This window comes from Cydia pomonella, chromosome 1 (assembly GCF_033807575.1).
Source record: "Cydia pomonella isolate Wapato2018A chromosome 1, ilCydPomo1, whole genome shotgun sequence".
Lineage (NCBI taxonomy): Eukaryota > Metazoa > Arthropoda > Insecta > Lepidoptera > Tortricidae > Cydia > Cydia pomonella.
Genome location: NC_084703.1, coordinates 38,118,348 through 38,141,535, shown reverse-complemented (window position 1 = coordinate 38,141,535; position 23,188 = coordinate 38,118,348). Strand labels below are relative to the sequence as shown.

Genomic DNA, 23,188 nt, shown 5'->3' with positions numbered 1-23,188 from the left:
TATTTAAATTATTAAATTATCGTAAAATCTGTAAGCCGGTTCATAAAGCTCGTCTCTGAACGTAGCTAACGTACTCTTAATACCGATATGACGCTAAACCAAGGAAATCACTATTGTTCTTTTTGTATTGCATTTTTAAAATTCTATACTATACTTTATTTTATTTAGCTTGTAATAGATGGTATGGTTTCTTTTGACTTCTTGTTTGATATCTCTTATTTGATAATGTTTAGGTACTCTACTACGGCCAACTTAACACTGGCAAGGTAGTTGCGCTTAACGCGCCCACGACGCAAGCCTTGTCTGTGCGACATCGTGTCTAGTCCTAAGCACTCATACTTAACATAGCTGGTGTGTGTAAGATTCAATACCTTCGTAAATAGTCTGATACCTACATAAATGCCATTTAGATCCTTGACTCATAGTTTCAACATCACTTGGGTGTAAGTCGAATTCCTGAATGGTAATGACGTGTTACAAGAAACCTCACGGTGACGTCATGCTAGTATAGTTCGCTTATAAATACGTTAGCAATAATGCAATAGACACCATGACGTCACTTGGAATTGCCGAACTAGGAAATTAAATTAATGGATAAAGTAATTTGGTAAAATTGTTTTGTAACCAGTTATCTGGATGTTCGTCGACGAGTAACTTTCTTAAATATTTTACAACTGCCTACTCTTTTATTGTTTTAAGTTTACTGATGTTTGATTTTAATTAAACATTTGATAAAGTGGAGTTCCCGAGTGCAGTTTTTATTGTAACATAGTACCTAATGTAATGAATAACTCAATCGTTATTGGGTAATGGAATCATTTTCTCTTTGCGCCAACTCGATCAGGCGTGCTCGTAATGCTGGGTGGTACTTGGAACGATCAAAGATTTTTTACGCTCCACTTGTGTGTGTCCGCCTGTACTCACTCGGAGTTTGCCGATCTGATAAATTTGTTACGTGTATCTGTCGGGGCTCAATGCTTTTATAACTTACGTATATATTTGAGTATTTTATTCTCAGTAAGTGAGCATGAGATTCGTATACATAATAACACGACTTTCGAAAAACTTAAAATATTAACAGGAAATAATTTGAACGAAAAGGGACTTTCATGACTACGAAATTCTGCCCTTTAAAAAAAAATCCAAATTGGCATTGATCAACTAACAAAATGTATATCGATTTCATATCAGAAACTAATTGAAACGGGCCTCGCGTATTCATTTTTATGCCCTTGTACGTACAATTTGAATTGATTTAATTTGTTTAATGAACATAGATTCCAATATAAATATTATGCTTTATCGACCTACACGAACTTTACTATAATTATTAATATTTTATATAATACAAATGAGTATCTATAATTTGAGAATTTTTGAATCCCTTAAAATGCCAAAAAATTTAATATAACATAAATAGCGTAGAAGTATTTTAAAACATGTCGACTAACATGACGCCTGTCATGGATTAACCATTTCGTAATTTTTTTTTGTTTTAATTATTCATGTTCATAAAGTTACGAAGGAAAAATACGGATCATCATACATCGCAAAGGAACATAAAACTAAAACAGTGGAAGGTCGATAGAACTAATCTCAAGAGAAAACCAAAAAAGTCGTGTTGACGAGTTTTCGACTTATAGAGGGTATAAACTTAAAAAAGTTCTTATAGTACCAAGTATATCTAAACAATTTTAACATTAAATGTCAAAATTGTTAAATACAAATACACTTTTTAGGGTTCCGTACCTTAAAAGGAATAAACGGAACCCATATAGGATTACTTTGTTGTCTGTCCACCCGTCCGGCTGTCTGTCAAGACCCTTTATTCCGGGAACGCGTGAAGGCATCGAGTTGAAATTAAAACGAAATAATCAAATCTACAGTCCCTTAAAATTGTGAAAAATCGATTGTTTAAGTTAACGTCAAAAAAAGATACCGCCGTTTTTTGACGCAAAAAACCGTATATTTCGACACTCTCTTACCTACGACCTCGAACTATGAAATTTGGCAAGTAATATGTCGTGCACTACAAATACAGGAAAAACTGTAATAACTATAAATTTGTAAAAAAAATAGAATATTTTGAATTTGTACGGAACCCTTGGTGGGCGAGTTCGACTCGCATTTTCGACGGTAGTATGCGAAAAGCACCATACTCAAAGGTGCACCGCATACTGCATTAAAACGGATTTAAATTGTTTTTCAAAAAACGTAAATTGACTGATATGTTTTACTACTATTGACAAGGTACATCCGACAGTTTAATGTATACTCAAATTGCATTCGTTGTTAATCTGTATCTGAATTAAAAATAATTGTAGTGGCTTGTCCATCCATCTGCCACAGCCGATATCTCCAAAAGTATGTTACACCTCATACAATTCATAAATCTTGGTTAAGTACACTCAAGAGTAATGATAACGTGTGTGAATTTTTCACCCAAGTGATATTGTGTCAAACTGATTCCTAATATGTCGCACTCGCCTTGCATAAATAAACAATGTAATACATTCTAGCCCTTACCTACAGCGGCAAGCGCCCGCCCTAATGAATTTCAAGCCCCAACTTCCAAAGCTCCGTTTAGCTTGCATTTTAGCCACTTAATCTAACGTATAAATTTACTCTTATGCTCCGAACTGTCTAACTTTGGCTTTAAAAGTTTAGTTGTCCCGCAATCAGAGGGTTGATTGCCTAGTGTTAGTTTTGTCTTTAGAACATGGGGCGGATTGAAGGGTCTGTTAGGTTCTGTAGGGCTGAAATAAGCTAATTTCGGATTAAGGCACCTTTTAGGTACAGTCAACAAACAATAGCAGTAATTAAATAGCCACATGTAGTCTTATGGCATGGGATTGGTTATTACATAAGTAAAAACACACTTTAAGCCCTCTGAACCCGGTAAGCCTCTATGTATTTAATACTTAAACACATCACATATCGTATACAAGTTTGGTAACAATTAAACTCACTAGACTCACAATTCTTAATGATAATTTAGAATACTTTAAAAAAAATGCCCAAACACTAAATCAACGCGTTATACTCGTATGACAGGTGAAACAGCTATCATCGTTGTCGTCTGTGTATGTTACTGTTTAACTTTAACATAAAGTAGACAGACCTCCAAACACATAAATGTTGCGGGACTTGCGGGTTATGGTATATGTAAATACTTATACGTACAAATGTCCTTAAAGCTTGTTTGGAAAATGGTACTAAATGTGGGATTTTTAAACTAAACACCAAACAAATTTATTTGGATGTCATGTCAGAAACGAATTTCAACAGGCCTTGTATATGCCCTTGTGATTGATTCGTGCATTTCTTAAATTTATATTGCTCACGTTACGCTTAAAGTCACCGAGGTAAAAAACACGGACAATGAAAATCATACGTCGCAAAAGAAGACGCACGATGTAAAATATTTTCGCCAAATGTCACTTCGCAGAAAACTAATCCTTATAAATTTTTAGTTTCGCGTTTTATTCATTTACATTAAAAATGTTTGTTCAAAATATTTTTTTAATAAGCAGAAACGTCTGTGAGCGACGCTATTAAACTTAGAACCCGTGTAGAGGCTTAGAGGCCGTGAGTTCAAGTCTCAACATAGGCAGTGATTTTTCCACTTTTAAATTTGTTTTATGTTTGATGAAATTGTCACTTAGTAACTCAATTGCATACATAAAGAAACAGTTTGTATAATTCAGTACGGAGGCTTTAACTTGCCTAAAAGCTCATCTCATTAATCATTTATAATTTAGGTTAGGTTAGAACTGCGACCCCAACAGAAATGAACTGCTACCCGAAAAGTAGGTTATGATAGAACCGTGACACCAACCCGAACTGCGACAAGTACCGAAATAGGCCAATCAAATTAAATCCATAAAAAGCGTTTTAGGGAATGAATTACTAGCAAGCTGGAAATCATTTCAATACATAAATTTGGCCCTAAATGGGTGTAGTCCGCATTTGTGTAATCCCAGGAACTACGGTTTACGGTACTAGGTTTGATGGATCATACACTGGTGAAAAAGTGTATTCGGATTTTTAATTTTGACCAAAAATAAAGGAATTCAAAACAGCGGTCAGTTTTTACCAAGTTGACTACAAATTCATTTTCAGGTACCTTTCGGATACTCAAATATAAATTTTCTTCATGATTAGAACAAATTTTCCGTCTTACGTACCGTTTTTGATCTACCAGCAGAAACATGAAATAAAAAAAAGAAAGTATGAAATTTTTTTTGGGATTGCTCTAACCGAAATATGTGCGAATGGTGTTTAAACTCAGGTAGACAGCGACATCTGTTACACTTTTAAGGTTACTTGTTGACATTACAAGGCTAAATATATAATTATGGCGTTAAACTCGTTAACAACTTGAATCGTATCATACATATATGATAACTATATATAAAAAAAACTCCGGAACATGCTGAATACGCCAATTAGCTAGCATAGAAATAAGATTTCCGCCGGTTTGCACTCATATTTTCTAGCTTAAAGTGACTACAACGTGCCAACTCCTGCATTTATAATCTGTTATACATAGTGCAAAACGCAATAACAGGAAGTAACACAATTCCGGAGATAGTTCCTGCTTTTTGCCGTGCTTTTATACAAGCTTTAAGTAACCTTCGTTTCAGCACGCGTCATTTAAATGATAAAAACTAGTTTTATTCTTTTGATAGTGAGAAAGTCCTAGTTTTCCAGTACTAACCATAGGTATTGTAACGAAATAAAGCGTCATACACAGCGAATTTAAATCCTGGTTTTTCCTATGAATGAAACCTTAAGTTAAATGCTAAATTCAAAATTCAAAATTCAAAAATTTATTCTGCAAGTAGGCCTCAAGGGCTCTTTTACAAGTCAATACAACATTTATAGTAACATCATATAGTGACATGAAAAATACATAACAACATTTATAAATACAACAGCCAATACCTGGGTAAACATTACATAATAATAATCTTAAAATAAATAATTAATACAATACAATAGAGATGTATAGTCTCTATAGTTAAAAACACATTAAATCTGGGGATGTAAAAGGTCCCCAATGTCAGAGTACTAATACTAATAAAATTTAGAGGTGTAAAGTCTCTCCAAGTGTCAAAACAAAATTGATACTAAATAAATAAACCGCGTCTGGACTGTTAAACTAGCAGTCTCATAAACTAATGCTACATTCTGTACATAACTAGTATGTACCAAGTCAAGTATATTATACAATATGACAGAGACGTATAGTCTCCACGGTAAATACATTAAGTTTGGAGATGTATAAGGTCCCCACGGTCTGAGAAAAATAATAATACACAATAATAAGGTTTGGAGGTGTAAAGGTTCTCCAAATGTCAAAAAATAAAAAAAATAAAAAATTGTATGAAATACATATTTCACGTCAAGAGACTGTTAAGCTAACAATCTTAAAACTAGTTCTACAGAATACATATCTACTATGTATTTAATATGTCAATGTCATCATCAAAATAACTAAAACATAACAAACATTAATACATAAGGTTGAACAGCTAGAAACAACAGCGCCATATGCCTCTCCGGGACACTGCACGCAAAACTATTACAGCTTTTGAGACTGGATACTTGGCCATGATTCCGTGTCTCCCAAGTAGTCATCTATTTTATAGTATCCCTTTTTGGGAAGTGCATTTTTGACGTATTGCTTGAATGAAGTATAGGGCAGGTTCCATGCCTCTAAGGGTACTTTGTTATAAAATGTTACACAGTTTCCCATGAACGAAAACGAATTTTTTAACTTTCTGTAGACGAAACTTGGAGACTACTAAGCTTAATTTCTGATTTAAATAATCATCATCCGTATTATTCATAAAGTAGTTTTTCGTTTCTATCGAGCTGTATGATAATATCATTTTTAGCACACAAGCTATGTCTTCAGGAATAGCAATTTTTATGTTGATTCTTGTGTCAAAAAGAGGGCTTTGAAGCTAACTAAAACTACTGCAAAAGTAGCATTTTGTCTCACACTATTTTAATATTCGTCGATGCATTTTTAAGAGTAGAAAATAATCTATTAGCAAAACGTGACCCAAATAGTGGGCAACACAGTACAATACATCGACCGTGAGAGCCTTTCGTAACCGCCACAATGCTGGTAATTTAAATCTACCTTAGACACGCGTGTACTTACGTAGTTTGCATGTTACGGACTACTTTTGTTGTATAATGTATATTTTAACAATTAGCAATTTTTTTTTATTAGAATTAACGGATTGTATTTTTTGAAAATAATATCTCGGTTTAAATCTTTAAACCTGTCGTAAAAAGTGTCTGAATTTAAATAAAATAGGTATCATTCTCATATTTCGTACCTAAACATTAACGGATTTAAGAAAAATTCAATATATATTATGTGTTTATTCAAAAACATCGCACTTACTGATGCGAGGCCACAACTACTGTCACAACTCACAAGTGATGACTATGTATGTAATAGATTGCCGATTGGAACAAATAAAAAAAAATCACTCTGTTAGTTAAGACTACATTCAAATATTTATTTGTAGTGTTTTTATAATATGTAAACATTTTTTTTTTCATTTATTAATTATTACGAATTCATACTCGTAGGTGTTTTGGAACGATGCGTTCTGACTTTTTTCTGGGGTCTATTAGAAACCGCCAATACTTAACCAACGTTTGAAATTTTTCCTTTATTTTTGCTAACGTCGTGAAAGGGGCAGAGTTAATAGTATCCAAGTATTTCTACTTAGTGGGCAAAATTGCATTTTGCTCGCAGCAAAATACCCACTAACCTAGCACTGATCTAGCTAGTAATAGCATTGAACTTTTGAAACCTCCGTCTTGTGGTCATATTAAAAATACACGCTGTATATTTAGGATCTAAATAGGCAATCTGTATCTTAAATAATTTGGAACAACAACAGCTTTATAGCAATGAACATGTCTTGTAATTTAAATTAGATTTAAAAAATATACAGGTGAGTTTTCACCGCAGGGAAACGGACTTTGGTTTAAGCACGAAAAATCTGGTAGCAAGTCGCTCTTGGCGTTGAAATGAAAAAAAAAGACCTTATAGTAAATTTCGGGAGTACACCAAATTTCCAGTGTGCTTCAAAATTAAAATGTATATAGAGTTCAGACAAAGATAGAGTGACACTATATATTTATAAGAATATAGAAGATAATGTTTAGATCAAGAGAGTTGTATGACAACCGGTTGGGCCTAATGGAAAAAAGAGGGAAGTCCTTTTCTCAGGAGTAGGACATTAAATAGGCTAAATAATAAAAAAGCATTAACATTTAGAAGGTTTTGCAACCAATTAACAGCAAAAAAAAAAAAAAAAAAATCTTGAAAAAACGTCAGATATAACATTAATTATTGTAAAAAGAAAACTGCAAGGCTTCCGATTTCCATATTTATCAACAAAAGCAAACCTTTTTAGCTTTCAAAAAAATCCTTTTTTGTACATGTGAGAATAATAAAATTACAGGACCGTCCACTAGAAAGCTTTACGTAGCATTATTTTGTGGGTCCTGTTCTCGACATACACACATTTTGCTGCGTAACGCCGCGTCAGTGATTGGTATTAAGAACGTAGAGAAGCCGCGTTCCTATGTACTTACTCGAAGCTTAAGCTTGAGGAATAAATTATTGTTTATATTTTTAACATTTCGTAATGTTGCATGTCTTTTGACGTAGCTGTCTTATGATATGACGTGCTGACTCATAATGTAAATATGGTTTTGTTTTAGGTGTCTGCTTGTTTTTATGTAAATAAGTAATATTTATGTAGTGTGTTTACATGTATAGGACCCATATAGCTACTACATCGTATATTGCAGGTACATTGATTGAACTAAAAGGGTTCCTTATTATTAAGGAAAGGTACAGTTAGCATCAAATAAATAGTGCCGAGAAAGTGGACAAATATACCTTTTTTTTTCGAAGAATAAGGATGGCCCTGGTATATTTTGCCACTTTGGCCTTTACTGCATATTTAACGCTGACTGTACTTACTGCGGCCCTCGCAAAGATGGCTGTTTCTCACTCCCAGAAAAATCAATTCCATGTACAAATCGATTGGCGCGTAACGCCCTTAGGAACGCGTATGCATGCCGGTGCCGGCCGTAGAAATTGTTCGGCGAGCCGTGTCGCACGCCGCGCCGACGCCGCTTTCTCGACGCGAGCGCGCGCAGCATCCCAAAGCGGTGTGACGCAGCCGCACGTCATGACACGTTTCACTGAACAACTAGCAATGTGCAGCGTTCTACAATGCTTTACCGGTTTCAAATTCTTAAAAAGGGTATTTAAGATGTATGTTCCTTAATCCCAAATTGATTTTTGTTTTTGCACTTTGTATGAAATAAAGTAGTGCCTTACTATAAACCTTCGGCTGTAAGGTGTAGATTATTTTTTATTTAAGACTAGCATTTTCCCTTGACTTCATTTGCGAGGAACTCGTGAATGGCACATTCATACAAATTTATACACCAATTTAAATCTCTTACATGTTTTCCATTGTAAAAAGTAGGTACTTACGGTACAATCAACATCAAACACAAAGTGACGGCCAAAATGGCGAAATATATCGGAACACATCCTTATTTTTATATGGTAACTAACAAAGGTGTTACGAATTATTAGGCCACTTAGGCAGTGAATTTCTATTTGACTGTACTGTGTATCTGTGTGCCAAATTTTGTCATAAACCATTCAACCATTTTTACGCAACGCGTTAACAACATTTGCATATAATCTTGACATTAATTTTATATTAACAGTAACAGGGGGTGTAGTGGGCTTTTAGTGTCTGATCCACCCAGTCGGCCTATTGCCGTGGGATTACCTAGTTAAAATCGCTGATGCCCATGAACTCTCACCAGGGGCTCCTCGTAGCTGTCTGCACGCAGCTGCCACACCCCGGGCAACCACGTCGACTCGTGGGCCGAACCAGGTAGAGGGGGGCCTAAGCCTTGCGGTCGCTCCCCGCATATAGCATAGTGTCTGCTTCGGCGGAATTGCAGTCTACCACCGGCGGCGAAGCAGCTAGGCAATTGTGGATGGCCGAGTAATGATAGGAGATCTGTTATCGCTACCTAGATAGGTACTGCACTTCTACCTTTCTCCGGTCATAGGGGCTAGAGAAGTAGAGACTAGAGGTTGCGTCTGTGTTTGCGCGAGCACCTACGCACCGTAATATATCCTGCGCAACGAACTGTTTTCTGGATACTGGCCAAGTGAACATCAAAAAACCTGTGGCGATGGGTCAAGGTAGAAAGGTCTGGCTTTGCAAGTCGGGCTTTGTCCAAGATCTGTACACTAGCGGCACGGGGAGTGTGGTCGTTTTTGCGCTGCACTGGAACAACAGTGCGAATTGGGCAGCACCCCGCGCATACGTTTAGTAGTAAACAACTTTAGCGCTGAGCTGACGGACCACCCGATTTCACAAATTCGTTTGTTGAATCTCACAACTGGCGACGATAACTAAATATTAATTTATCTCTTCCAGATGCTCTAACTTCGTCTAAATAATTTCCAATTGAATTTACTTATTTCGTTGTCTTGTTTGTGTTAAACAGATTAAATAAGGAATATTATATAAGGTTGTCAAGCAGTATTTGCCCCTAAAACTATCAAGTATCCTTGTACACTGTACAGGTTCGGTAACGAGCCCATAACTTCGCTGGAGCAAGCGTCTCTAGACTGCGGCGTCAGCTTACCAAACCGCCCGTACGTTTGATTGCCGCTATCCTGGTTAAAATAATAAAAATTGTAACGCTTCGTTTCAAGGAATTTAAAATAAGTAAGGTTTATAATTTTCTGTCATCATTTCATCATGAACTGGTTTTGGATCTAACTTCTAAGTCATCCAACTGGCCGGAATGCACACTGTTAATGTTTGTTACGCGATACTAAACTACATAGTCAATAGGTATGAGCTTGTCCGACTCGACTACGCAATAACAGAATACTGGCTACACCTGATTTGAACAAAGCATCGTAACAAAGTTATGAATTGTTTAAAAAAAGACTGAGCATTATTGGGTTAGAGACGCGTTCTGTTCCGATGTAATCGTTTTTAAAAAAATACTCAGTTTTTATTTTGGTTGTTTCTGTAAATCCTACTTAAGTGGGTGTTTGCAAATACTAACAAAATTTTATATTTACAACTTTTGCAGCATACGAGCTAACAAATTAGATAGACAGTCAACAACAGTAGTAGATAAGGAAGCGAGGTGTTCTATATTAAAAATTGCCTATCTACCTACAGTTTTATTGGTAAAATAATAAGACCGTGTGCAGATAATTTGGAACACCTTGCCCGCTTAAGTACTTACTGCTGGTGACTGCTACAGATATTTTTAGATTTTGTAGACATCAGATTTAAGGAAATCAGGTTCTTTGTTGGAAGTGTTTGGAACTAAACGGGTAAAAACGAATTTATGTAGGTTATAAGACCGATACTAAAGTGATTAAAATACTTACCTACACTAACTTAATAAAATAACATAACAAGTAACTCGGAGTCTATACCAGTCCACAATAACAACACTAGGGTTTCTGCTCGAGAATTATCGTGGCGACAAATCTCGAGAAATTTGTCCTTCGTCGAGACAGGAAAAAGAACTCAATGCCTCGAGAACTCGAGAAATAAATCTCCTGTGATTAGTACAAAGAAATCACTCATATAACATGTGATGTGTCCATAGTGTAGTTCATTAGGTAGTTAAATTAATGTAAAAAAATGTTTTTTTGTTTTTGTGCTTTTTAAACTAAGTTACTATTGATAAATCAAATCATCACTATTTATATTCCAATTAGCAAAATATCACTATTTTCGCAGCTTCATTGTTACGTAAAGTACGTATTCATAATACGTAGTAAAACTTCTGTAAGCTTGTCACATCGAGTTAAATTAAATAAATTGACTTGAATATTCGTGTCTTAAAAATACCTATCATTTTGTGGTTTGTTTATATTTTGTTAAATACCTAAAGAACTACTCGTAGTTTTATTTTATTTTATTTATTTGATTATTAAGTGCATACAAAAATACCATTTGTTTGATTTTGTGTTTCACCTACGACTCCTATAAGTCTGATTTGTAATAAAGAAATAAAATGAGAATAATAATAATATGGTGTTTTGTGAACTTTCAAAATTTCGAGAAACTCGAGAAATCCTTGTCGAGAATTCCCGTGCCTAGAGAAATAAAAAAAGGTCGAGGAACCAGAAACCATACACAACACAAAAATGTCATAATAATATACAGGACTGTCAAATTATAGTAATAAGAGAGATACCACTAGGGATAAATAAATAAGATTATGAATAAATTATTCCATAAGCTATGTCGTAAAGAAACCATGTCCATTATGTACAGTCGAGTTCATAAATATATGAGCAAATCCAAGGCTTCAAAAATAAATGAGCATAGAAAAGTACATTATGTATCTGAACAGATTAACCAATACAGATATGTTTGTGCCACGTGCTACATGCTTATAAATATTTGAAAAAACTTTTGCGTAGGTATTTGTGTACTTTCACTTGGTTAAATAATTTTGAAAAATATTTGTACACATTTATCAGTTTTCAGTTGCTTACATATTATTGTGATACTTGCTCAGATTAATATGATAGGTGATATGTGTACATATTTTTGATTGATTAATCTGTTCAGATGAATATGTACCTTTCTATGCTCATTTATTTTTGAAGCCTTGGATTTGCTCATACATTTATGAACTCGACTGTACTTACAAAGAATCATTTAGACCACAATGACACTGACATAACCGTCAAATGAAATAGTCTTAAAGTCGCATAGCAATTAATTTTATTTTATGTCTTAGGCGTCAAAATAACCTATAGTTAAAACCTCTTTAATTATTATATTGCATTTCTATTCTATTTTGCCATTTTATTTGTACACGTATGTTTGTAAAAAAACAATAAAAAGTGTAAATTTGCTAAATCCATTTTAGAAACAAATAATTCTAATCCTCCAATATGCTCGGAAATGTTCAATTTATTGTAGAAAATATTGTATAGGAAGTTCTTCTTTATGGCCTAACTCAAATTAAAGAAAAACCATTATTGTCCTGTTTTAGCGGACGGGAAGTTCATTACTGTATTGTTTTTTTACCTTTTAAAAACATGTACAATACTAAGAAAAATCCATGAAAACAGTCACTTATTATACCCGCGAGCCGCATCTACACGAACCGGTCACTTATAATTTTAATCTATAGGATAGAGTGAGATAAGAAAATAAACGACCGTAAATATAAGTATCGTTCTTACAAGACCGTTGTATGTGATCGTGCGAATACTGCTTAATAAAATCAAATATTAGAAGTCACTTATTTTTTGTTTTTTAGGGCAAGTCATACTATGGCACAGCGACCTTATCAGTAGAAAAAGGTGGAAAGTTAAAAAATGCCTCTAGGAAATTTGAATTTCGCGCCTTTTCCTACTGACAAGTTGGGTGTTTTTCAGTATAATCATATTATTGAATGAACGTATAGTGAATGGTAGTAAACTGAAAAAAAAAAACAATTAATGAGGGAAATTGTTTTTGACGTTTTGTGAGGTTCGATTTGAGTGATACTTGGTGCTTAAATATTGTTTTTTTTTTGTTAGCCGACTTTAGTGTCGACCCTGTCATTGGCATGCTCCCACCATTTTGGACAAAATGCGTCCAAGTCGTCCCGCCATCGCCATCTCTTTTTCGGTCTGCCTGCACCCCGTCCTACCGTCCGGTGCCCCGTCTGCACATGGTTTCCGTGGGTCTCACTCTGTAACCATTTTGGCCCACCTTTCCGGGTGCATGCGGCAGCCATGTCCAGCCCAGTCCCACTTGAGCTTAGCGGTCATGGCACCTACATCTACAACTCGAGTTTTACTACGATCATACTACTTACCTAATACTACGCTCCAAATGCTCTATATTAAAAAGCGGCCAAGTGCGAGTCGGACTCGCGCATGAAGGGTTCCGTACCATTTAAGACGTATTAAAAAAAAATCTACTTACTAGATTTTGTTCAACATTTTACCACTTTGGAAGTGTCTCTCGCGCAAACTATTCAGTTTAGAAAAAAATGATATTAGGAACCTAAATATCATTTTTGAAGACCTATCCATAGATACCCCACACGTTGGGTTTGATGAAAAAAATTTTTTTTTTTAATTATATGACGTTTTAAAAAAAAAACTACTCACTAGATCTCGTTCAAACCAATTTTCGTTGGAAGTTTGCATGGTAATGTATATCATATATTTTTTTTTGATTTTTCATTCTGTTATTTTAGAAGTTACGGGGGGGGGGGGGGGACGACGACACACATTTTTTCACTTTTGAAGTGTCTCTCGCGCAAACTATTCAGTTTAGAAAAAAATGATATTAGAAACCTAAATATCATTTTTGAAGACCTATCCATAGATAGCCCACACGTATGGGTTTGATGAAAAAAATTTTTTTTTTTAATTTTATGACGTATTAAAAAAAAACTACTTACTAGATCTCGTTCAAACCAATTTTCGGTGGAAGTTTGCATGACAATGTATATCATATATTTTTTTTAGTTTTTTCATTCTGTTATTTTAGAAGTTACGGGGGGGGGGGGGGGGGGGGACACACATTTTACCACTTTGGAAGTGTCTCTCGCGCAAAATATTCAGTTTAGAAAAAAATTATATTAGAAACCTCAATATCATTTTTGAAGACCTATCCATAGATACCCCACACGTATGGGTTTGACGAAAAAAGATTTTTTGAGTTTCAGTTCTAAGTATGGGGAACCCCCAAAATTTATTGTTTTTTTTTTCTATTTTTGTGTGAACATCTTAATGCGGTTCATAGAATACATCCACTTACTAAGTTTGAACAGTATAGCTCTTATAGTTTCGGAAAAAAGTGGCTGTGACAGAATCGGACAGACAGACGGACATGACGAATCTATAAGGGTTCCGTTTTTTGCCATTTGGCTACGGAACCCTTAAAAAAATGTACTCGTATTTAGCAGGTTTACACTCTTAGCCAACGAAATATTTAGTGCCCCTCTTGATGTGTATATCGTGAGTCCTCTGCTTTGAAAGTCGACTTAAAACGTTAGGCCCTGATTAGGCCTATGTGATTAAATTGATCAAAGGACTTTTCCCTTGTTACAGATGTGACAGCGACGCGATCATGGTGTAAATGAAACCGATGACAGAACCGACTTCGCCGCCGATTATGGCAAAATCTAAAGTTGCTGTAACATTTCTCGAACTTTTATAAGTTGCAAGTACTCCGATGCCGTAGAACATTCAATGATACGGTAAAAAAAATAAAGAAAACATGGTGCGACGACGTTGGAGATTTTTCACCATCGCGGCTTTCCTGATTTTCTCTATAAAGAATGCATTATGTCAAGGTATGTATCAATAGTTAACTTAAATAAGTAGATTTAAAACTTTTCGTAGCAAAAACGATGATTTCGCCTAAAAAAGTCTAAGCTTTGCACTGACTTGAATATATCAAAGTGCCATTATAAACGTAATTATTTCGTATAAATTTGACATTAATCATGTCATAGCCAAACTTTGTCATTGCAAATGCCACGCAGAGTTAGCTTGGTCCGATTCTAAATCTAGTGTCGACAATAGTCATTGATAAAGTTACATGACTTTTGGTCACATTAGCATTTTTTGTTTGCGTGTTGTTGTTATGGTTTTTCACATGTTACCGAAAAAAAGTCTAAGAGTAGCAGCGCCGCAGCCAAAAAGGCGTTTTCACTGAGTTTTACAGAAAAAAATCACAATAATTGCCATTATCTCTAAAACTAGACCGATTTCAGAAAACTTTGTATGACATTTTAATCTCTAAATGCGGGTACACCGCTAAACATTGTCGGGTTATTCGAGCCCACGGTATATAAAATGTATCATAGTACTCGTACATTTTCCATGTTATACGGTCACTGCTGCAGCATCAAACGTGGAATGGATAGGTATCAAAAGTATCTACTATTCTCAAATACCGTCACAAAAAGATATATTATATACCTATATGTATCTATATCATCCTAAGCTCCAGTCATTTTTCCGGCTTTGAAATTGGAACCTTCTTTTATTTCAATATAGATTTGATTTTGTACTATTAAACGGAAATCGGGACTTACATAGGTTAACCCCCTAAGTCCTCCTAAGAATAGAACAATGTGACAGATACTTTAGAACGCGAACTGAAAATAATTCCAGGATAGCAGACATTTATGGAGCGTTGTTTCATCCGCGACTTTTAATGCTGACTGCACATACAAAATACGCCATTTTGCGTTTTTAGCGTTCCGTAGTCAACTAGGAACGAAAAGAGAAAGCAAACATGATCGGTCCAGCCGTTTTTAAGTTTTTGCAAAAACTCTTCTCTTCTTAATAAAAAGAAGAACAAAGCGGTGCGAAGGTATTACTCCCTTATGCTTGTAATGTACATGATACTAATAGCTTCCGTTAAGCCAATTCTCACATAATGGCAACTATAAAACCCTACACTGAGCATGGCCCGACATACTTTTTGCCGATTCTTCTGTACAATCATTCAAATATCTGCACAGGTAGGGTACCGAACTAATTCACCTAAGTGCCTCTGGAAAAGTTACAGCGCGCTTGCGGTACCGAAATGATTGGAAAAGTATACAACATAAAGCTGTTATTTGCTGCTGTGCCGGGCGATCGTTCCACATTTTTTATTATTAATACCTAGAATGTAAAGCGGGAGGCTAATGTTATTGAGAGATATAACTGTAGTATTAAGCTGTATAAAAGGTCGAATCCGTAGGCGGACAACGACGTGAGGTGGCGACTCGCCCACGACTCATGAGCGCTGGCCGGCTGGCGCTACATATATTATTCACATGTACTTCGAGTCTGTTCGGACAGCATTTCGCAGTTTCCAAGTGATAATGACCGTACTCAGGACCGCTTTCGAGTGTTATATTAAACTGAATATAACTATTCAACTTGAATACAAGCACTGTAAACGGCAGTTTATCTAGTTGTTTCGTAGTTGTAAATAGTTAAACTACAGTTGCACATACCTTTAGATCGGAACGAGAAGTTATACTTTGGTAACTGTTATAGTCTAGATTACTTGCCAAGCATATTTTATATTCATATTAATATAATCGTATAACGTAAAAGTCAAAACGTCAGAAATGAAGATTAATCGTAAAACTTTATATCCGTGGGTTTTGTACCTAACAAGAACGAAAAATAAACCATGAACAAATGATAACTATCATAAAAATAAGTAAACAGATTCAAAAAGAACAGACGAGCGCTCATTGCTAAATACTGTATTGTTAAACCTAACACTTTAAAATAAATAATCTGACCTACGCCAAATCGATGCACATACACTAAATAAAATAAAAAGTCATTCAATACCTACACTATTATATTATTTACCTATAGGACATAAAATATTAAAACAGCTGTAATATAATATACATCGCCATTTGTACATTTTTCTTTATGTATGCAATAAAGTTTAAATAAATATACAATACAAAAATATGTAAGTATCATATAATTTTAATTTTAATTTTAATAGTAATTTTAGAATTTATATTTTGCTAATGTATCACAACTATCTATAATGTTATTTGTTGCCACGAATCTAGTGTCGATACAAACCCGATAGGGTTTCACGGCGCTTTTCTGTTACTCTAAATGTATTATTTTAATATAGAATAAAAAAATAAATATATATATACAAAAATACATTTTTTTTTAACACGTCAACATAAATTTGGTATTGTAAAATAGGTACTTAAGTATATCATACTTTCGTGTCACTTTAAGTGCCGCATTTTCAGATAGCGGATTTTCAAAAAACTCTAACGCCATATTAGATCACAATATGGCTGCCCAAATTTTAATTAGCAATGAGGCCTCACTCTAGTAACTTCATGGTATCGAATCCTGATTTTTTGACTTTGCTGGATAGAAATAAAAACACGAACAAAACAAGGTCTCAAAGCGTCTTAAAAATTGTAACAAATCCTGAACAAAAAGTACAAATAATAAAATTGCTTCTAAAAATTAGCAATTTTATGTTTTTTAAAACAAGCATACGGCCCGCTTGATGGTAAGCAGTCACCGTAGCCTATGCACGCCTGCAACTCCAGAGGTGTTACATGCACGTTGCCGCCACCTTGTTGTTTAATCGAACTCATCCATTATTTTTTTAGGGTTCCGTACCCAAAGGGTAAAACGGGACCCTATTACTAAGACTCCGCTGTCCGTCCGTCCGTCTGTCACCAGGCTGTATCTCATGAACCGTGATAGCTAGACAGTTGAAATTTTCACAGATGATGGTACGGAACGTTTGAAGTAAGGAACCCTCGGTGGGCGAGTCCGACTCGCACTTGTCCGGTTTTTTTATTTAAATTTCCAAAAAAAAAAAAAAAAAAGACATGATACCCGTGACCTCGGCCACACACATCCATCTCGCCCACGCTTACGCTCATGGGGCTTTAAATAAGGAAACATCATCAATGGCAGCTATTTTTATATCTAGCGTAGCTCCACAAAATAAAATAAAAAGTAATCTTTAAGTAAAGACGAAATGGTTTTGGAAAACCGTTACATTAAAATCACGTTTGTCGATATGGGTGACAGTTATAATTAGGTGCCGCAATAGACTCGGGCCGTGATGACTCGCCTTTGTCTCAAATGTTTGGAGTTCGTACGTGAGGTGCCTCGCTAATTGAAGCTCAGGCAGGATCGCAACCTCGCCTTCCTCGCCTGCCACCTCCACACTTGTGAAATTACACTTTTCACATTGGTATTGATAAATTTAATTTTAAAAATATGTAAGAGCCCGGTAACGATTTTAGAGCAAAAATGTAAAATTGATAGATTTACTCGTTGAAACTGTACACCTTTTGTTACATAAAGTTTAAATAACAAGTATTGGTTTCTATTAGCACGTCTTCTCATCTTGCCTTTTAATAATGAGGTCACAAGCGTGCGTCCTCGGTAATAGGTTTCTGACGAGAAGGGACAATTTAAAAAAAAAAACATTTAAAAATTATGGTGGTAACAGTTATTTGTTTTACAAGGGGGCAAAATTGTTTACCCCTCGTGTTAATTTTGATACCCGAGTAAGCGAAAGATTCCAAAATTGAAGTTCGAGAAGTGGAATCTTGAGCGTTGCGAGGGTTTCAACGCACGAGGGTTAAACAAACTTTGCCTCCGAGTGAAACACAAAATTTTTCACCACACCAACACAAGGACACACACACATGAAATACCAAAAAAATCAAATGAAATCAAATCCAAATAAACGTAATAAAAAATAATCATTCAAAATCATCATTTAAAAGTCAAATCTACTAGCTAACATAAGGAAATAACTCAAAATTTGCATTTGATTACTTTGCCCCTCATACGGATAAAATAAAACTTTCTCATTCGTTTTTGAACAATCAACAGGGCCTTTACCAGTTGGTTTGGTGAAAAATGATATATAAAAACAGTTTCAGCAAATATTGTAGATAGTTTAAGTATCAAAATTACGTTGAAATTAAGTCGATTTTCAGAGAAATTGTCACTTGTTTTGAAGTAATTTTTGTAGAAAATTGATTTCGTCTAACTTTCATTTACACTACTTCAAATTTATAATAACAAAAATGTAATTTATTATAGTTGAAGTACAGGATATATGTAATACAAAATTACCATTTTTAGCAGTCAGTACAATATGAAATTTACAAATAAGAGCTTTAAAATCAGTGCTTTACGCGCGCTTACCTAGACGTCCATCAGAAACAAACTACTAATCGAGTGAGTCTGTTTTCAAGAATATGATTTATTAAAATGAAAGATAACAAGACGTGCTAATAGAGTTGTTATTTGTAATAGTTAACAAAAGGTGTACAATTTCATCGACTAAATCTATCAATTTGTCATTTTTGCGACTATAATCGATAACGGCCTCGTAAGTACTTACCTAAAAAACAGAACAAGAGGAATAGAATTAGAATTATTACCGCTCAGTAGCTACCAGATGGCTTACACAAATCTGAAGATTAAAACGTATAGTCTTAGTTTTACATATAGTGACGCCAAGACATTGCTGAAAAGCATACGTAGTCGTAAACCAACGATATTCGAAACACTATTGTTTTGATAGGTATGCAATATGTTGACGAATAGCAATATACATCCAACAATACTAATAACGAAGTATTGTTGCTCCCAGCTCGCTGAGGTGCATTGCATGCATAATCTATCATTTCTGCACAAACTTGTCAAGTACATACTACCATCTAGACAGAACTTTTGAATAAATGTACAGCGTTATTTAGTTATTAAAAACAGAAGTTTATTGATAAATACAACTGGTCCTAACGAAATAAGATCTGATGTGTTACTTACTCGTGCAAGAATGAATCTTAACTAGCAATAAAAATATAGGCATTGATACCAGATTCGATCGGTTACCTTTCTATTTCACGATAGTTATATGTAATAGATCTCGTAATCAAGCTGCTCCAATTTGTTTCGGGTATTACTAGGCCAGATATAGTTATGATTTTGTAATCTTAAAGGTGGTTGAAGTTTTGAACAAATCATATTTCGTACCAATCGCTTCATTTGGTTGATCTATGCATATCAATACTCAACAAATATGGGAACAATCGAACACAGATCGATCTAGCCCCAAATTAAGCAAAGCTTGTACTATGGGTACTAGGCGAAGATATACATACTATATAGATAAATAGTATGTATATCGTCATAATACTTTTATATACATAGAAAACAAATATCTGTGTTCATGAAAAATACATTCGCATTCGAACCCGGGACCATCGGCTTCATACTAAGCCAGACCGGTCGTCGACTTCGACGGAAAATGACGTACGACGTCGACTTTAGGTTTCCATAAATGCTTAATTGGATATGAGTTAACGGAACTTCAAGCTTTAGTCTTCCTACCTAATTTAAATATTTTTTTAACAAACTAAATAAATAGTTGGCTTCCACTTATTTTATATTTAATGCGTATGCAAGTTTTCGACGATTGAACTTATACGTTATGAGAGCCAAGCCATTATTTGAATTCGTCTCAGATGTTGATTCGGAAATGTATCTGTATTTTCCCCGACTTACATTAAGATATTACGTTTTTTCAGTCTGCGGGAAGGGTTATAGTTTTAACAGTCTTTAGATTTGGGTACCTGCTGAGTATGTTTGTATGAATGAGTTTTCAATTTAATCGTTTTACACATTAAACTGAATTGTATTTGTACATTTTAGCCAGCCTTGAAATAAAGAGTTTTTTCCAAGAAACTCGTTTACGTCAGAATTTTTAATGGAAAAAAACTCGAAGAAACTACGTTTTAGTTATTCAAACAGTTTGCTTGTTATTTACTTATGCTTTTAATTTTACTTGTTCCTGCATATGAAAACATAACAAAATTTTCTGAATTCAATGGATACAGATTTTAACTATAAATTACATAAATAGAGTCACTCACGTTTTTAAGTCTATTTGACCGAAGCAGACTGCCAGTGTGTGTGGCTCTAGTTGAAGCTTCTCGTAATGGAGCAAAGCATAACGAGTAATGTTTGACCTAACCCAATTTAATATACATTTAATTAAGGGAAACCAATCGAATTTTGTCCTGCGTAATTAATAACACTTTTCGAAGCAATTTAAAATGAATTTAAGTTGAATAATTGTGCGTGATTAATTCCATCCCGAGTTTGACTGACACAACTGCACTGATGATTAATTATCTCAAGCGAAAATCATAAACTTCATTCTGTTTTCCTTTTCCTTGGGGCGCCATTCCAACTTAGCAAATTGGTCCCAATTAAATCAGATTATTACATCTACCCCACCGGATATAACAGCCAAAATGGATATTGGAAAACTGATTTAATAGGGCATATTATGCGAAACTCTGCGTAGAGGGCGCCACTACCACAATCCATCACAATCTGAGGGTCTACCGGGAAACAAAAGAATCGAAATTTCGTTATCTAACCTCTCTATCACTTTTGCATATCGAGCGATAATGAGGCAGATAACTAAATTTCGATTTCCGCGTTTCCCGGTAAGCCCTTTGTAAACCCACCGCCTTGATGCATCAATGTCATATTTTATTATCTGTGAAAACTTGCCAAAAAACAGTTTAAGGCACAGTATGTATAAGTTACTCTATGGTTTACGATAGGGGCTATTGCTGCACTCCGGCGGCAGAACATTGCAGTAATACTCCCTATTTTTTAATCTATTTTTGTGAACTAAATTCTAATACGGCTGTTATGTGTAGTGGGCCAGAAATATCTGGCAGAACAAGGTACGTCTCAAGTCTAAACACAAAAGATTGGTCGGTTCGTTAAATATTCACCAGATTAAGGTCAGATAATTTTTAATGTATTTAATTTACATTCATTTTGGCTTAATATTGCATTTGTTTCCACAACAGTGTGATTAAGTTATACCTAATAAAATGGGCAACATTAAATTTGTTAACTTTAGTCATGTAAATTCTTCTCCACTTTCTCTCTCACTACCACTCGAGTTTCTATAGTAGACTTATTGCTGGAAGTACGCTTACATGAAGTTGTCTGTAACTTGGTATAGAAAATATGACTTGCGCGGGATATCAATAAACGATATAACGCAGGTTTTGGTTCTCTTGAAAGAAATACCGACACTAAAGCTCACATGTGCAAACCCAAGACAAGTAGCCACGCTTAGCATGCAAATGTATTGCCACTCAACCTAAGCACCGCGCTCGAGCTAAACGTCAGGTCCTTAAAACGACACGTAGGTACTGGCATTTTTTTAATTTAATGACCGTTGTTTATCGCTAAATGGGGCTCAAAACACGGCCTGGCTCTGAACGTTTTAAAGCGCTTTTAAGCCCCTTTCCATGAACATCACGTGCGTGAATGTCCCGTTACACATGTGCCTTTCTAATTACCCGTGATTTAGGTGCATGGCTCCGCTAAATTTAGAAATCATCACAAAACTCCGGTATACGTTAAAATTAATCGACCCAAACATACTGAAAAAGCCCTACAAAGTACTTCCTACACCAAAAAATTCAAATGAAAAAGTTCCATTTGCATCAGTTTTCCCGCGGGTGCTCTGATTGTGTACTATTTATCTGTCCAATTGATATTTATCGGTGCCGCTTTAAAAGAAAACAACGAAAATTGTACTGAATTTACGTCTGAGACGATCGTATTTGAAAGACAAAACAATCAATTACTCCTTTTTCTGTTGCCAGTATTCACAATTCAAGATATCTGAGCGCCAAAACTCGACTTTGCACTTAAGGCTTGTTGTTTTTATTGTAGGCGCTCCTGCTCGAATAAATATTCCACTAAAACCAGATTATACTGAACTGTTTATGGTCTAGCTTTTAGTGTATTTTAAAGACAACTTGCAAAAATATAACGTACATAAATAGCAACATAGACAAAGGTGCACGGAAATAGACATATTTTAAGTACCTACTTACGTCTTTTTATTCATAAGGGAAGTCTTGATTGTTTTTTCATTTAAAGTTTTTTCGTTTTGGAGAGTACAGACGGAAGAATATACAAATACTTAGGAAATTTTAAGGATTCCATTTTACTATTTTAGCTACGGAACCTTTAAAAAAATCTACATGATATTCATATTTATAAATTATCATGCATAGATAGGTAATATACCTACAGTATTTTTTTTAGTTCTGCCAAATCCGCCTAGCCTAGTCTAATAGTCTTATTGACACAAATTCACATTCCCCATGCGTACTATGTATCTCATTGCGCTTGCCGAGACGCGTAACGCGTAACACTGGAACATACAGATAAATAATAAAAAATAAAATAAAATTTTATTTATTCGTTAGCATACATGATTTTTACAATAGCAGGGTAGATGTCTCTTTTTAAGTATTCAGAGATACTTGTGATAAGAGACACCGCTCTTCCGCAGTAAAGTATCTTAACTAACAAAGGCGATACAGATTAACTTAAAAAACAGAAAATGCTATATTACTACATGATGAGTTGAGTAGAAAATAGAAAAGAAAATTAATAAATTTACAGGGTAAAGATGCCAGGTTTCCAGTTTACTTAAGAGGGGAGTAGGGGGGGTGTATGTGTGTGAGTGTGTGC

The 23,188-nt window shown here is 34.9% G+C and overlaps 1 protein-coding gene across 1 annotated transcript in view; it reads left to right on the top strand.

Moving 5' to 3' along the window:
* Positions 1-23,188, top strand: part of LOC133522395 (mucin-4) — an 81,320-nt gene that overhangs the window by 35,646 nt on the left and 22,486 nt on the right. The window contains exon 2 of the mRNA XM_061857720.1: positions 14,183-14,427. Coding sequence (XP_061713704.1) covers positions 14,352-14,427 — 76 coding nt within the window. The 5' untranslated portion in view covers positions 14,183-14,351. The remainder of the gene's footprint in view (positions 1-14,182; positions 14,428-23,188) is intronic.